Raw genomic sequence first — 16,689 nt, 5'->3', positions numbered from 1 at the left:
AGAAATCATATGTGTAGGATCAATCCAGATTGACCTATTATTTCTATATTACTTCAAAGAAACATTCTGATTTCTAGTTTTATAATAACGAGTCTGACATGAATAATACTGGAAACAGCTCCTTAAATTTTCAGTTAACAAGAATTTAGGATTGCACGAAATAGAAGTAAAAAGGTAAAATTAGGGATTAGAAAACGGTTGCATTTTGAATTATGGAAAGGAATTAGTCCATACATATCCTCGTGCAAAGCTTTAAATAAGAAAAAGAAAACGCACACCTTATTTATTTCCAAAGTTCTGTACTAGAGACTTGCGTTGATCTGTGCTTGAGTTTTGTGCTCTTCTATTGGAGGATCCATTGCTGTTGTTCTGCAATGGGAAGAATACTCAGCTCAAATTCAGTTGGCATAGACGTGATTTGGACAAGTTTCAGATTCTTCAAGTGTTGAATGCCAACGGGTACTGTTTTGAGTTTACGGAGGCGTTTTAACCACAAATATTCCAAAGAATGTAGTGCTCCACTGTCAATAAGGATGGAATTCAGGTTAAGCAAATAATCCAGATGCATTTTCTTTAGTCTCTGAAACCCTCCACATTGAAAATGCAAAGTTTCACCTTTAAAACCGAAGCATAAGTGGAGGATCAACAACCTAGGCATATCTTTTAGTGATTGCAACTCATCATTAGTTAAGACAGTGCGCCTCAAGTTCAATTTCACAAGATTTTGGAGTTGGGGAATCCAATTTGGTAATCCTTTTAACTTAATGTCAAGGAAAAGCTTTCTAAGTCTAGATAAAGGTGATGTAATGTTCAAATCAATCACATCGCTGATATAATAATCTGCTGCTTCAATATGTAATGCCTCCAACTGTTGCATCTCATTTATTGCAGAACACAGAGTCTTCTCGTCATCTTTACCAATATGCTTCACCCTCAGAACCCTTAACTGCTTTAACTTTCCTACCTCTCTAATGGCCTCTCCAAGATCAGTTGTAGATACTATAGGTATCTTTTGTAGGGATTTCAGGCGTCCAATATACATCCATTCAATTTCTGTTACTTCGTCAGCAAGAAAATGACGTAACTTTCTAAGGTTGTAAACGCCCGTTGGAATATAACGAACATTTGTGTCTCGTATATCCAAGGTCTCCAAGTTATGGAGCTTACCAATGGATGGAAGACTCATTGCCCCAGTTCTCCTCAAGCTTAAATACCTCAAGTGGATTAAATGCTCAAAATTTTCAGGAACACAAGATATATAAGCACCTTCAAAGTCAAGTACCTTCAATGACCTGTAATTTGCAAGGATTTTCCTTACCATGTCCTCAGTCCATACTGATGATGATATGATTTTTCTTACAAAGTCCTCCTCAGTCAATGTCGTACGCCTTTCTTCAATGAAAAGAATTGACTGAATGAGTGAGCTTTCAACACTTGCAATTAAATCATCCTCTGCAGTAATTATCAGACGTCGAACAATCCCACTTGACACACATTCATCATTTCTACCAATATACCCACAAAACCCACTATCCTTCGCTTTTCTGAGGATCATCTCATGTATTAAGTCATGTACACGACATCTTTTAACTTTCCCATCAATGCTAGATGAAGATACTTGCACCAAATTTCTACGGATCAACCCTAATAAATCTTCTTCTGCAACTTCTTCTAATGTTTTTCCGATTTCATGTCTGACAAATCCTTCAGCCATCCACTGCCTAATCACTCTATCTGATTCAATTTCGCAATCTTCCGGGTACATTCCGAAGTACAATAAACATGACCTCAGATGCATGGGCAAATCATGATAACTTAAGCCTAATATTTTTGTTATATTGTTTAATTCTGAATTCCTCTCCAACTCTAAACTTAGATTTTGATTGAACAGTTTCCATTCATGTGGGCTTTCATCTTTCTGGGACAAGACTCCACCAATGGCCACAATTGCTAGAGGTAAACCTTTACACTTCCTAACAATTTCAAGAGATATGTCTTTGAGTTCTTCTGGACAGCCTCCGGAAGAACCATACATAAATGCCTTCCTACAGAACAATCTGAAAGATTCATCTTCACTCAAAGGTTCTTCTAGCTTATGCACTTCAATAAAAGAAGATTTCTTACAGACCACCGCAACCTTCTCGTACCTTGTTGTGATTATTATTCTACTTTTATTGTTATCATCAATTAAAGCAGATTCAATCTCATCCCAAAATTTTTCATTCCATACGTCATCAAACAAGACAACATACCTCTTCTCGTGCAAACGATCTCTTACTTCCTCTATCAAAGAGCTTCGGCCCATCTTAGAAACATTCTGTGGAGGATCTTCTTTTCTTTCCTTGCAAAGTTTCTGAATCATATCCCTCAACAATTCTTCAACACTGTAGGACTGAGAGACTGTGATCAATGCATGGCACTCAAAGTCGTTATGGACCTTGTCAAAAACTTGCTTGGCAAGAGTGGTTTTTCCAACTCCTGGAATGCCTATGACAGAAATCACAGTGCGTCCATTTCGTCCCTCTCTCAACCAATTTGTCAATATAGTTCTAGGACCATCAAGCCCCACAACCTCATCTTCCTTAACAAAGAGAGGATCCATTCGAAGTTTGTCCCAATTGACGTTTTCATTTCCTCTAGAATTGCTTGGCCTTGGGTCTAAAGGAAAATGGGTTTCAAAACCATCTCTTGCAGCACTAGCAAGTGATTTGACATCTCGAATCTTGTGTGCTATTTGAAGGCGAGAGATTTGAGTTTTGATGAACTCAACAGCCTCGCAGAGTAAAGCCACACATCGAGGATCTTCTTGAGGTTGGTTTTCTTCAATTAACACATACTCATCGATGACATCTTCCATGCGAAAGGTTGCTTCTCTCAGCTTCATCAACCTTTTACTCATTCTATCGCGCCTATTGCTATCTTCTTCAGCTTCAACCACTTCATCTGTCTCATTGATGAAATACTGAAAGCTTTCAAGTTCATCTTTAAGCTCTGCAACTTCTTTTGGTAGATCTCTCATCATATTGACAGCTTCCAAAAGCTTTGGAAACACATGCTGACGAGCCAAGGACAAAGCGGTTTCTGCCATTTTAGTAGCTCTCTCTTGCTCTGTGGAGGTGGTGAGTGCAAAACTTCATGTTCTTGAACCTCAAATATAGGGAATAAGTCTAGCTAGAAAAGCCATACATAGTTTATGCAATATTAAGCATATAATTGAAGAAAAAAAAATTGTTAGAATTAAGTGTAAGAAAAATAGTCATCGCTAACTTGTCTTGGTACCGTATTTCGTGTTCACACAAATTTAGGGCAATGTCCATTTGAAGAAGAAGACTTTGACCTTTTTAAATTCTTTCTTAAATGTTTTGCCAGCATGTTGTGATTTTCTTTATTTCCTTTTATTTTGTCGTACAACATCTAATATTGAAAATGTGATTAAACAATGTTAGTTGTATGTGTCAATCTTAGTTGTACAAGGAAAAAAATAATAGAAAAGCCGTGTTATTGAAATTGTTTGTCTTGTCTTAATACTTCTATAAACCAGTATTCTCCTTCAAGAGTGTGTATGTGGGGCTTCAACTAATAAATGTATGTAGTGGCACCAGATCTGAGCCATAAAAAATAACCCGACGCAATCCTAATCCAGTTGTTTGAAAAATAAAAACTAACCACTGTTCTCTTTCAACTAATAAATGTACGTAATGGTACCAGATCTGAACCATATAAAAAATAATAGAAAAGTTATTCACGTTGTTTGTCTTAATATCAGTTTGTTTATTCATTTGACTTTAAAAGCTAATACTTCTTTAAACCACAATTCTCTGTAGACAATCCTAATCCAGATGTTTGAAAATTAAAAACTAGTCCTTGCAGCGGTGTCTTAAAATAATATATTCAGAAACGGAACACGATACAAACAATGAATATATATATGAATATATTTGTAATATTAAAAAGATAACCAAAGAGGAAGAGAATAAAAAAATATCATAATTTTCTTATCTTTCACATTTTATTATTTTTTATTATATTTAATTGTATGTTTTATGTTTTAATATTTATTAAAATTAAATATAAAAATTTGAAAATCATCTTAATTTAATTTCTCATAAATTTTCATTATATACATGCACATAATTAATCCCCATGATTTAAGTTTTGTAAATTTTCATTATATCACTACAATAAAACCATTAAATAGCAACCAAATTTAAAAATAAAAAATAATTAATCATTATATTAACTATTGACTATGTAGAGACTATTTTATAAACTAAAAATTATTAAAATTTAAAATATTCTCTATTATTAGTAAAAATTATAAATTGATGTAAGAAATAAAATTAAAATTGGTCTCTATCATTAATTAGGTTTTACACTATTATTGAATAATAGTAACTGATGTAAAAACCGATTTATTAATAATAGTGTTACTTTATTTTTATATATATTATACATTTTTTCTTTTCACTTTTTGCATTGGTTTCAAAGGTTCTTTTGATGTTTAGGCCCTTGTGATACCTCCTCCCAAGTCCCTTTCGGTGAACCTTTAAAAAGAAAATTTCGCTTGTTGAGTTTAGAGATGACAAATAAATCCGTCCCATGGATATTGTCCAAATCCGTTTCTATTTTGACGAGAAATTCTCATATTAACTGAGTATAGATATAAATATAAAGAATTCCTAACTTTTCGATTGAATATGAAGATAAATATGAGAATATATATATCTCCGTCATAATATCCGTCTCCGTTTAAATTATTAAAATTAGGCCCTCGTGATACTCCTTCCACGAACATGTGGGCAAACCATTTAAAAAAAAAATTCGCTCGTTGAGCCCTATTTGGCTATTAAATTTCAAAACTTATAATTATTTAAGTTTCTTATACAATATTGGTTAAGCATAATGTCTATGTTGCACTCTCATAAACTTGTGTACGTTCAAAGAAGTTGAAATTAGTTGTTTTGAATTAACAAATCTTCATCCAATTATGACTTTTGTAACTTTAATGTTGGAACTTTTATTGTGGTTGTTAAATTCTTGTGAAACTTGTAATTCAGATTCTTACAATTTTTTAAATTTATATTAAATTGAGCCCAAGTTACTTGATCTACGGATTAGTCAGGTTGAGCATGTTGTTGAATTATATTTGAATAAGTATGCTTAATTTATTTCTTTGTACAATAATTTAAGTTAATAATTTAGGTTGGCACTTTGTTTTCACTTAGTATTTTTATAATAATACTTAATTAGTGAAATAGACAAAAACTTCTATGTCTATATAAATAGACTAGTCAAGTGGATTGAATTTGTATCATTCATAAATATTAATTAAACAATTTTTTTAAAAATAACTTTTTATTATACTTTTGTTTTTATTTTTTCCATCATTTTATCTCTTCCATTAATTACGGCTAAACTATTGAAATTTAATCAAATGTCTTAACCCATTGAATGATAGATCAAACTTTTTAAAGCATATAAGATCAGATGGTAAATGTTTGAGCTTTTGTCAAATACTATGCAAGTCCCTGAGGAAAGGATACCGTTCATCATTCTACTTGGCACACTTGCAAATAAACAAACAATCACAATTTTCTCGGAATGCGAGAATGAATAAATTAAAAAAAAAAAAAAGCCGATCTCATATTAAAATGATAAATTTTCCAACAATGCCGTCAATGCAACTCAGCAACCTCATCGGATCGGAGTAAATGAATATGAAAAATCAACTCCATAATTTGATCTGTTGAAAACAATAGATAAGATACCAAGAATCAATCCATAGAAAGATTAAAAAGGGATAAAAACGCCGTTTTGGACTTAACATTTTATTCACTTCTGAAAATTCAACAGAGATTCATCCTAGGAAATGAAAAACCATTTATTTTAATCCTTACCCATAACTTCAGACGACATTAAAACTTTTCCAGATTTTTCTCAAATATTTTCACACAAATTTTGTGCATATTTATGATCTTCACACACAAAGTCAAAATCTCAGCGAACTCATCGTGTGTGTACATAATATATATATATATATATATATTTTGTCGAACGAGCTCCACAAATCGGATGGATCCGATAACTAAGATGGAGTCTGACGACTAGAATGGGTTCAATGAATTGCATGGACTAGAACTAGACGGGTCCAACAAACTTGACGAACCAAATGTCCTAGATAGATCCGTTCAAGCTGTTGGGCATGTCCGAGTTGTCAGGCTCATTCGTATCGTTGGGTTCGTTTAGATCATCGGGCTCGTTCAGGTCGTCGGGTCGTTCTGCTCGTAGGACTCATCTGGATCGTCGGCCTGTCCGTGTTTTCATGTTTGTCTTTGTCGTTGGGCCCATTTGAGTCATTGTGCTTGTTAGGTCGTTGGGCTCATCTCTGTCGTTGTATTTGTCCAACTCGTCAAGCCTGTCCGGCTCCTCGTGCCCATCCGACTCTTCCGGACTTTTAGGGTCATTAGGGTCGTCTGACCCGTCTAGATCGTCGTGCTTGTCCGGGTCATCGGGCTCATCCGAATTGTCAGCTCCGCTTGGGTCGTTGTGCCTGTCCGGATCATCGGGCCCATTCAAGTTGTTGGTTCCGTCCGGGTTTTCGGGCTCATCCATGTCATTGGGACCATCAGGATCGTCAAGGTCATCTAGATTGTCGAGTCCGTCCGGGTCATCAGGCACATCAAGGTCTTAAGGTCCATCCAGTTTGTTGTGTCGGTTCGGATCTTTGGGCCCGTCCGGGTCGTCAAACCCATTTGGGACTTTGGACTTGTTTGGATGATTGGACCCATTTGGCTCGTTGGACCTGTCTGGGTCTTCGGACCCAGTCGCTTGACTTGATTTTTGACTCTGGTTTAATGTATTATTATTTGGGGGACCTAACCCACCTTATCCCTAGCCATAACCCACTAGATAGAGGGCTTTGGGGGCTAGGGCTTTTTTTCATCCCCTCATTTGGGACACTCCTAAAAGGGAGCTTTGTGAAGAGTGGGTCAGGGCTGGCCATGGGCTAAGGACCAAATTGACAACTCTACCTATACTATCTACAACTGATCTTGGAGAGGCCATTAGAGAGGTAGGAAAGTTAAAGCAGTTACGGGTTCTGAGGGTGAAAAATATTAGGAAAGATGACGTGAAGACTCTGTTCTACAATAAAGGAGATGCAACTGTTGGATGGAGACATTACATATTGAAGCAGGTTATTCTTTGTGCAAAGTGATTGATTTGAACATTACCTTTGTCTAGACTTAGGAAGCTTTTTCTTGGCATTAAGTTAAAAGGATTACCGAATTGGATTCCCCAACTCCAAAATCTTGTGAAATTGAGCTTGAGGCGCACTGGCTTAGCTAATGATGAGTTGCAATCACTAAAAGATATGCCTAGGTTGTTGATCCTCCACTTATGCTTCGGCTTAGAAGGTGAAACCTTGCATTTTCAATGTGGAGGGTTTCATAAACTAAAGAAACTGCATCTGGATCATTTGCTTAACCTGAATTCCATCCTTGTTGATAGTGGAGCACTGAATTCTTTGGAATATTTATGCTTAAAACGCCTCTTTAAACTCAAAACAATACCCGTTGGCATTCAACACTTGAAGAATCTGAAACTTGTCGAAATCATCTGTATGCCCACTGAATTTGAGGAGAGGATTGTTCCCATTGCAGAACAACAGCACTGGATCCTCCAATAGAAGAGCACAAAACTCTAGCACAGATCAACGCAAGTCTCTAGCACAGAAATTTGGAAATAAAATAAGGTGTTCCTTTTCTTCTTCCTATTTATAGCTTTGCACGAGGATATGTATGGACTAATTCCTTTCCATAATTCAAAATGCAACCGTTTTCTAATCCTAATTTTACCTTTTTACTTCTATTTTGTGCGATCCTAAATTTTTGCAAAAGCTCTAAGTGAAAATTTAAGGAGCTGTTTCCAGTATTATTCATGTCAGACTCGTCATTATAAAACTAAAAATCAGAATGTTTCTTTGAAGTAATATAGAAATAATAGGTCAATCTGGATTGATCCTACACATGATTTCTCTAGAAAAGCACTTTAAATGTTAACTTATTTCGATTTGTCTAACTTCGTATAGTCTATGAAATTGTAATGAAAACCTTGTCGTCACCGCCTTTTTTCTTTCTTTCTTTATATGTATAATCATGCAGGAAGAGATTCAAAATTGTTAAGAACTTTCAAACAGAGAGAGGAGTTGTTGTGTATGAGTTAAGGACGAGACTCTATCATTCTCATTACGCTGCCTCCATTTTTTTGGCTTACTTGCTTCTTGTTATGTTGTAATGTCTCGTAGAGATGGCAAATAAACGCGTCCTTGTGGGTATTGCCCGAACCCGTCTTCATTTTGACGGGAAATTCCTGCATTGACTAGGTATGGGTATGGGTATGGGGAATCCCCGACTTTTTTAATTAGGTATGGGTATATATATTATATGTATATATTATATAATACCTTCCAATTTTAATTCCTCTTCTATGTCAATCTCACTCTTTTTTCTTTTTTACATTACAACTACCTTTCTCTTCTTCTTTTTCTTTTTTTCTTATCTATCTCCTTCAATATGGTTTTTCTTCATAAGAGAGATAAAAGGAGGAGTGTATGTGTGAGTGATGATGAGAAAGAATTAAAGAAGTGTAGAAAATGTTTTTTCGGATCTTTTTCATATGACAGACTACGTATTTATATTCACACATTGCAATATCAATGCAATCCTAACCGCCTTAACTGTAATGAACAAGCATTTGTAATGAACATTGCAGGAATCAAATCGCAGCAAATAAGAGCACAATATCAATCATAATCAGTAATATTTAATATTGATTATAATCATTAAAAGACATATTGTTTCTAGTTATTTGAATCATATCACTAATTTCTCTATCAGAAATGAAGGGTAAAAAATAGATTGGGTTGTTGGGCTACGAGAAATAGGGATGACAACGGGATGAGGCGGAAACGGGTTTTGCTATCTTATACACATTCCCGTAACAAAAATGCATCCTCATCCTCATACCCAAATCTAACGGGTATCAAACTTTTGTCTCATCCTCATCCCCACTGGATAATAGGTATGATCTCGTACTCATACTCGTACTCATTTTCTTACTATTTAAATATTAATTCTAATTAATTTTTATAAAATAATAAAAATTAGGGTAAAACAAATATATTATTATCAAATATTCAATATTAGGAGTATTGTTGTTTCTTCGATATCAAATACTTTGAAATAAAATATAATTGTTTATTAGAATAACAAATAAAATTTCATGAGAACCAAAACATTTATTAAATTTGCAAACATTAATGAAACCTAGTTGATAATATTTTAAAATATTTAAAAAAATATATAAAATAAATATTAAAAAATGAACAAATGTGTGCCATATAAACAATTTGAGAGTATTGAAAGAAATCACACAAAGGAAAACAAATGTATAAATAAGGGTATGATAAGATGAAAAATACCTTAGTAGCCTAAGAAAACTTTTCAAATATAAACATATATACTCAATGATTGAGAAATAACAAAAAAATTTAGTAAAATAAAAGAGTTATTCAAATGAAACAAAAATTAATAATAATTTTTTTTATATTACCTAGTAAATGAAATGTTTATGCTATTAAACACTTAAATTGAGAGTATTAAACATTCTCATGTGAAAGGAAAATATACAATAAATAAAAATATTAAAAAATAATAGAAATATTCAAATGTGAGACATAAAATTTTTTTAATTGCAATACATCATTTTAATATAATTACATAAAAATTATGATAAGATAAAAAATATATTGGAGATCCGAATGAAAAAAGTATATATTTGGAATCTCATTTGACATATAGTTTTTCTTTCTGCACCCCATCATTACTATTGCATCTAGTATTAACAACAACAAAAAAAACAAAAATACCATCCTTCATTGTACCACATTGTAAAAGAAGAAAAATAAGAAGAGACAACGTGTTGCAGTAAAAAGCTAGTTTGGAATATCTTTTTTCAGAAGCCTTTTCCAGAATGCATTTTATATATTTGTTTCAGAAAGATCACTCTTGGAAACTTCTGCCGAAAGGTATTATATACATTTCGAAAAACTTCTTCTGGGAATCTATTTTAAGAAAACTTGTTCTAAAATGCATTTCTTAAGTTCGAAAAATCTTACTTTAGAAATCTCATTTTGAAAATTTTGTTACGAAAAACCTGCTTCAGAAATTGTGTTCCAAAAATTGTTAAAAAGTTGTTCTAGAATCCAGAGCAGATTATTTGAAAATCACTTTTACCAAGTTTAAAATAGTCATTTAAAAAAATTATGAGGTGCACAGAAAAGTTATGAGAATGTAACTGAAATAATACCCAATCACAATTGTATCCTCAATGAACGTGAAATTGTGAATAGCTTGGGTAACAGTTCTTCCAGAGTTAGATTGGAGTTGTTGGAACTGGACCTGACTTGTATAAAGTTTTATGGGTGTTGAAGGGGTTGTTTCTTATTGTAGCTCCCTTTTTTTCTTCCTGCATTCCCACCAAACTCATTAACCCCGAATTATTTCTCATTAAAATTATATTAGAAAGGTAAAAACTATCGTTGCACCTCATTATTCAAAAGAATTTCGGATTGTCTAATTCCAAAGATATTACTGAATCCGGAAACATATTCCAGAATTTACATTTCAAAATACATTCAACAATTATATTATAGAATGTGTACTCTACTTGAATTTAAGTAGTTATTAGAAATATCTTCATATTGAATCTTTATGTCCATTCATATACTAAATACTTTCGCAAAAAATTCCTCCTTGAATAAAAATCACATCACATTCTATATATATATATATATATAACCACAGTCTCTAGGATGAAAGGTAACCCAAGAGTCCTTTCAAGAGCCACGAGAAAGGAAAGGCAAAGTCATTTGTTCTCATGACTCTAAACTCTCCAAAAAAAGGGCAAGAAAACGCCGTTTTGGACTTCTTAACATTTTATTCACTTCCAAAAATTCAACAGAGATTCATCCTAGGGAATGAAAACCCAATTATTTTAACCCTTACCCATAACTTCAGAGGACATTAAAACTTTTCCAGATTTTTCTCAAATGGCACGCGTTAATAGGTTGGAGTACTAGTCGGGCCGGCCTATACTCAATACTTGGAATGAATGTAACCCATTTGAAGTTTTATTTCGATTGAATCCTGTATGCCATTTGTGTACTCTTTTCTGCATCGGTCTTTTGTGCTTAAGGAGAGTTTTAGCCAAAAAAGTTTCAATAAGGCACCCTATTAATAAAACAAGGGTTTCCATATACTATTTATGCAATACTTTATGCAGAATTTCATAGCAAGATCAATTCAGAAGAAAATGGATTTGAGGTTCTTCTGGACAGCCTCCAACAGAACCATACTCAAATGCCTTCATACAGAACAATATGATATTTGTTGAAACTTTAGCTAGACATTTGTGCTTATTTCTTTTTTATAAGCTAACATAGAATATATTAAAAGGTACTAGAAGTGCCAAAAAAAAAAAAAAAACCTTGGATATATCCATAGGTCAAATTATAACAAAAGTAACAAAAAATACAAGTAGCCAAACAGGAAAAGCGATGATAAAATCTGTGCTATCTAATTTCAGAAGTAGGCTATTCAGAAACCAAGTGCAAAAAGCACCCTCATATTTTTATTCTTGCACTTGCCATAATGATCCAAAGCAGAACGGTAGATCCATAACATGTTCCCTCAGTTCCCGACGGCTACATTATCTGCTTCATTTTTCTGTTCAAAAGAATACAGACCCAAAATCAATCCATAGAAAGATTTAAAAGGGAAAATGTTCGCCGTTTAAGACTCATTAACTTTTCTTTTTATCACTTCCGAAAATTCAACATGGATTCATCCTAGTGAATGAAAAACTATATATGTTACCACAACTTCAAAGGACATTAATACTTTTAATGCTTTTACTCAAATGACACGCATTAATATTTATACACAGTTTTTAGGAAATCATATTCTTTATGATCTTCCCAACACAAAAACAAAAGCAAAAACTTGTCGTAAAAAACTAATGATCAATCCACAATAGAAACATCCTCACAGGAAATGTCCAGAATGAGCACCGGAGAGTATGACAATTCTTCCAACACAATCGTTATGAAAATTTCAAAAACATTTTATGCCAAAAATTTGTGGTGTGACTTCTTTATAAATATAAAGCAACCACTTCTTTTACAATTTTAGCACTCCAAAACATATTTAAGATAATCAAACAAATTGGGTAGAAAACAACCAATTCAGCATAACCAATAACTTTTACCAAAATGTATATGTCCATGACTTCACAAGAGTATGAACATCACATTTCCATCAAAATATCAAAAATCATAACAGTGAAAAACTTCTCCTAGCCTGCCCAAATATCATCGCAAAAACAACATGCAACGTCATAAATGCTTACCATCAACAGAAAATGAGATTAAGTTTCATTTTTATGTAAGGGACAAATAGAATAATTTTTCAACAATGGAAAATTTGAAGACGTTATGTATACTAGATAATAGATTTAATTTCTTCCTTGGTTCCTATAGTTACAAACACGTTAACTATTATTTATAATTATCATTTTAATTAATTTTAGTCTGATGTGAAGGATTATATAAAATAAGATGTCCTTAAAAGTACTGAGATTAAAAAATAAAGTTTTTGTAATATCAAACAATAGAATTATTAATAAAGATAGAAGGCACACCTCTGCGAAGCTAAAATGTTAGCTAGTTCCTGGATCTTTAGCAAACCACGATTTTTGGTGACAAAATGTAGATGGGGCACATGTTTGATCATCCAGTGGTCTTCCCCTCCATTGGGGTCAATGCTCTGTTGAAATTCTGTGGGCATACGCAAGATGTCGAGAACTTGGAGTTTCTCTAAGTGTTGAATACCAGAGGGTACTGTCTTCAGTTGTGGAATAGAAAATATCTCGAGCTTTTCCAAAGATTGCAGAGCTCCGCTATCAATAAAGATGGAACTCAATTGATACAAACGTTTGAGCTTTAGTTCCTTTAGCTTCCGAAATCCTCCATTTTGAAAATGCAGAGTTTCTCCTTCAAAAGAACGGGGGCCAAAAGAGAGGATCAACAAATTTGGCATATTTCCCAGAGATATCAAAGGAATGTTAGTTAACCTGGAATCAACCAAAGACAATTTCAAAAGATTTTCGAGCGATAGAATCCAATTTGGGAACTCTTTTAAATTGGCACACAGGTGGAGCTTCTTTAGTTCAGACAAGGATGAGCTAATGTGCAAGTCAATTTCTCGAGCACCATAATTTAAGGAGATATGTAATCGCTCCAAGAGTGGCATCTCGTTTATTGAGGCACATAGAGTGTTGGCATGATCACCCTTAACATCAGAAACCCTCAAATCACTTAATTTCGTTAGCTTTGCTAGCTCTCTAACCACCACTCCATCTGGATCTATTAACAATACATGCATCTTTTCCAGGGATGTAATGCTTCCAAGACTATCCTTCACTGAAATGGAAGATAGTGGTTTACCCAAAAGACAACGTAGCTTTCTGAGCTTCGTAATCTCTTTTGGCAGCTCAATCCTCATTCCTGTTCGAATATCCAAGGTCTCCAAGTTCTGTAGATTACCAATGGATTTTGGAAGACTGCTTATAGATGTACTCTGGAAGCTTAGATACTTCAAGTGGATTAAACTCCCCAAATTTTCAGGGATTTCTGTTAATCTAGCATATCCAAAGTCAAGCACCTTCAACCGCGTGTATTTTGCAAGCAAGGCCCTGCTGAATTGTTCAGATAAGACTTCCTTCGTCAAAATTAGAATTGACCGAACATACTGAGATCCTTCACTAGGTCCACTTAAATCGTATGAACTTTTTGCTATTGTTAAGCGTCGAATGATACCACTTGACTCCGACTGATTATGCTCATCATCACTATGCTCACAAAACCCTGTATTCTTCATTTTTTCACGAATCATTTCATGTATTGAGTCATGAACACGACATTCTTTGGCTCTGTCACCTGTGCTAAATGATGATACTTGCACCAAGCTTCTATTAATCAACTCCATTAAATATTTTTCTGCAACTTCTTTTAAAGTTTTTCCATTTTCATATCTGATAAACCCTTCAGCTATCCATTGCTGAATTAATCTACCAGATTTAACTGTGCAATCTTCAGGATACATTCCAAAATACAACAAACATGACCTCAGATTCTGTGGCAAATCATCGTAACTCAAACTCAAAATTTTTTTTACACTGTCTAACTCGGGGTTGCTTTCTAGATTTTTACTAAACCGGCCCCATTCAGATGGACTTTTAGGTTTTGTGCTTAAAAGACTACCAATGGCTACAATTGCTAAAGGTAAACACTCACACTTTCTAACAATGTCCAGACCTACTTCTTTATAATCTTTTGTACAACGCTCATCAAAATCATACCCAAATGCCTTCCTCCATAACAATTCCAGTGATTTTTCTTTACTTAAAGGTTTTATCTTATGCACCTCAAAAAATAAACATTTCTTACAGAAGTCCACAACCTTCTCAACCCGGGTAGTGATTAATATCCTACTTCCGTTTTTGTTATCAATTAGAGCCGATTCAATATCATCCCAAAATTTTTCCTCCCATACATCATCAAAGAAGACGACATACCTCTTATTGCACAAGCGGTTTCTGATTTCTTCTATCAACGACATTCGATCCATAGTTGCAACATCCCGAGGAGGTTCCTCCTTACTTTCTCTGTAAAGCTTCTTCGTCAGTTCTCTCAGAAACCGTAAAACATCATAGGGTCGGGACACTGTGACCACTGCATGGCACTCAAAGTGTTTATCTACCGTGTCAAAAACTTGCTTACCAAGAGTGGTTTTTCCCAATCCTGCCATTCCTACAATAGAGATGACAGTGCGTTCTTTTCTTCCCTCTGTCAACCACTTTTTCAGTGTTTGTATTGGGCCTTCAAAGCCAACAACCTCATCTTGCTTAAAAAAGAGAGGATCCATTCGAAGTTTATGCCATGTGAAATTTTCATTTCCGCTAGAACCATTTGATATTGGTTCTGTAGGAAAATCCTTTTTGAAGCCATCTCTTTCCACTCGAACAAGTGACTTAACATCCTGAATCTGATACGCTATTTGAAGGCGGTGGATTTGAGTTTTGATGAACTCAACAGCCTCACAGAGTAAAGCTGCACATCGAGGACCTTCTTCAGGTTGATTTGCGTCACATATCATCACATAGTCATCGATGACATTTTCCATGCGAAAAGCCGCTTCTCTCAGCCTCATCAACCTTTTCCTTATTCTTTCGCTCGTATCGCGATCTTTTTCAGCTTCAGCCACTCTATTTGCATCAATATTGATGTAAACTTCAAAGCTTTTTAGTTCATCCGTAACTTCTTCAACTTCTTTTGGGAGATCTCGCAGCATCTTTACGGTTTCCAAAAGTTTTGGAAGCACATGCTGACTAGCAAAAGACACTGCAGTTTCTGCCATTTTAGTCTATAGCTCTCTCCCGTGCTCTGTGGTAGTTGCTAAAACTTTATGTTCTTCTATATATAGCCAACAATTGCAACTAACCAAACAAATAATACACAGTTTATTATTGCATCGTTCAGTTTTCTGTATTGCCATTTTAAAATCAACCAATGTGATGTTTGCACAATTATCTTAACCATATAATTACAATAAATAATTAAAATTATATACAAAATGAAATCATCATGATTAATTTGACTCGGTTTTCATTTTGTCTCTAATACATCCTCTCTATCTATATCATATCGATACCATATTTTGTTTTTTAATGCAAGTGTTCACACGGATTGAGTGCATTTTCTATGCGGTGGCGAAGACTTTGAGCTTCCAATGTCTTTCTTAAATGTTTTGCGGCCAAGTTGTGATTTCTTTCTTTCTTTTTTAATATCCCGTAGTAAGTATAATCGTGATTCAGCTAATGTGATGAGATTAAACAACGTTAATTGTATTTTTCAGTGGTTGTTGAGTCCTTTCAAAGTTTTTGTCTTTCGTTACAGGAACAATTTCATTTGATTATTCTTTTAAGGCTCATAATTCATTAAACATTTTTTTCTCCCTTAACAGTATGTTTTGCAACTGGTAAGTAAGAAAATGTTAGAACAAGTTGTTCGTTAGTTGACTGCTGTAAGAAAGAATAGACTAACCCAATTCGAATATGGTTCGCCTTATTTCGTATTCAATAACAGTTCATTTTTGTTGGTTGTATTAAGTGTAATAATGTGTAATGTAATTTTACCATAAGAGTAAAATAATTTAAGGATTGAATTAATTTCTCCTTTTACTATTTTTTTTAATTTTTGCTTACATTATTATATTTAAACGTGTTTCATAAAGTAAAAACAACCCTTCGAATTCTATACCATATACATATTTAAAAAATCACATGAATAAAATTAAGTATTTTTAATAGACCTTCACTAAACATTCAAGACTTGTAATCGTGTGTTCTCTCACCTCAATTTCTTCTTGCATATTTTCTGCTAGCATACAAAATACTAATTGCGTCTTTCGTTAAATATCACTCGAACTCTATTCAACTCTTTATTTTTTAGAGTTGAACTTCGAGATGAGGAACTAGAGTTTGAAAGACTTGACGAGGGTGACAAAGTTT

The 16,689-nt window shown here is 34.0% G+C and overlaps 3 protein-coding genes across 3 annotated transcripts; 1 reads left to right on the top strand and 2 right to left on the bottom strand.

Annotated features, from left to right (window-relative positions):
• Nucleotides 1-72: 72 nt before the first annotated feature.
• Nucleotides 73-3,199, bottom strand: LOC114187561 (disease resistance protein RPM1-like). The gene has a single exon (XM_028075839.2). The coding sequence runs from the start codon at nt 3,086-3,088 to the stop codon at nt 344-346; it is 2,745 nt and encodes a 914-aa protein (XP_027931640.1). The 5' UTR covers nt 3,089-3,199; the 3' UTR covers nt 73-343.
• A 3,411-nt stretch (nt 3,200-6,610) lies between these two features.
• LOC146885823 (disease resistance protein RPM1-like) lies at nt 6,611-7,687 on the top strand. The gene is made up of 2 exons (XM_085675105.1): nt 6,611-6,684; nt 7,243-7,687. Exons 1-2 carry the CDS (start codon nt 6,611-6,613, stop codon nt 7,685-7,687), a joined length of 519 nt encoding a protein of 172 aa, XP_085531231.1.
• A 3,630-nt stretch (nt 7,688-11,317) lies between these two features.
• LOC114188234 (disease resistance protein RPM1-like) lies at nt 11,318-15,581 on the bottom strand. Its single transcript, XM_028076801.2, has 2 exons — nt 12,760-15,581; nt 11,318-11,786 (listed from the first exon to the last, which is right to left on the bottom strand). Exons 1-2 carry the CDS (start codon nt 15,534-15,536, stop codon nt 11,765-11,767), a joined length of 2,799 nt encoding a protein of 932 aa, XP_027932602.1. The 5' UTR covers nt 15,537-15,581; the 3' UTR covers nt 11,318-11,764.
• Between the last annotated feature and the right edge of the window lie 1,108 nt (nt 15,582-16,689).

This window comes from Vigna unguiculata, chromosome 6 (assembly GCF_037176805.1).
Source record: "Vigna unguiculata cultivar grain cowpea cultivar isolate G323 ecotype 2 chromosome 6, ASM3717680v1, whole genome shotgun sequence".
Taxonomy (NCBI): domain Eukaryota; kingdom Viridiplantae; phylum Streptophyta; class Magnoliopsida; order Fabales; family Fabaceae; genus Vigna; species Vigna unguiculata.
Note: the sequence above shows the minus strand (reverse complement) of the source record. Positions and strands in the feature narration are given on the sequence as shown.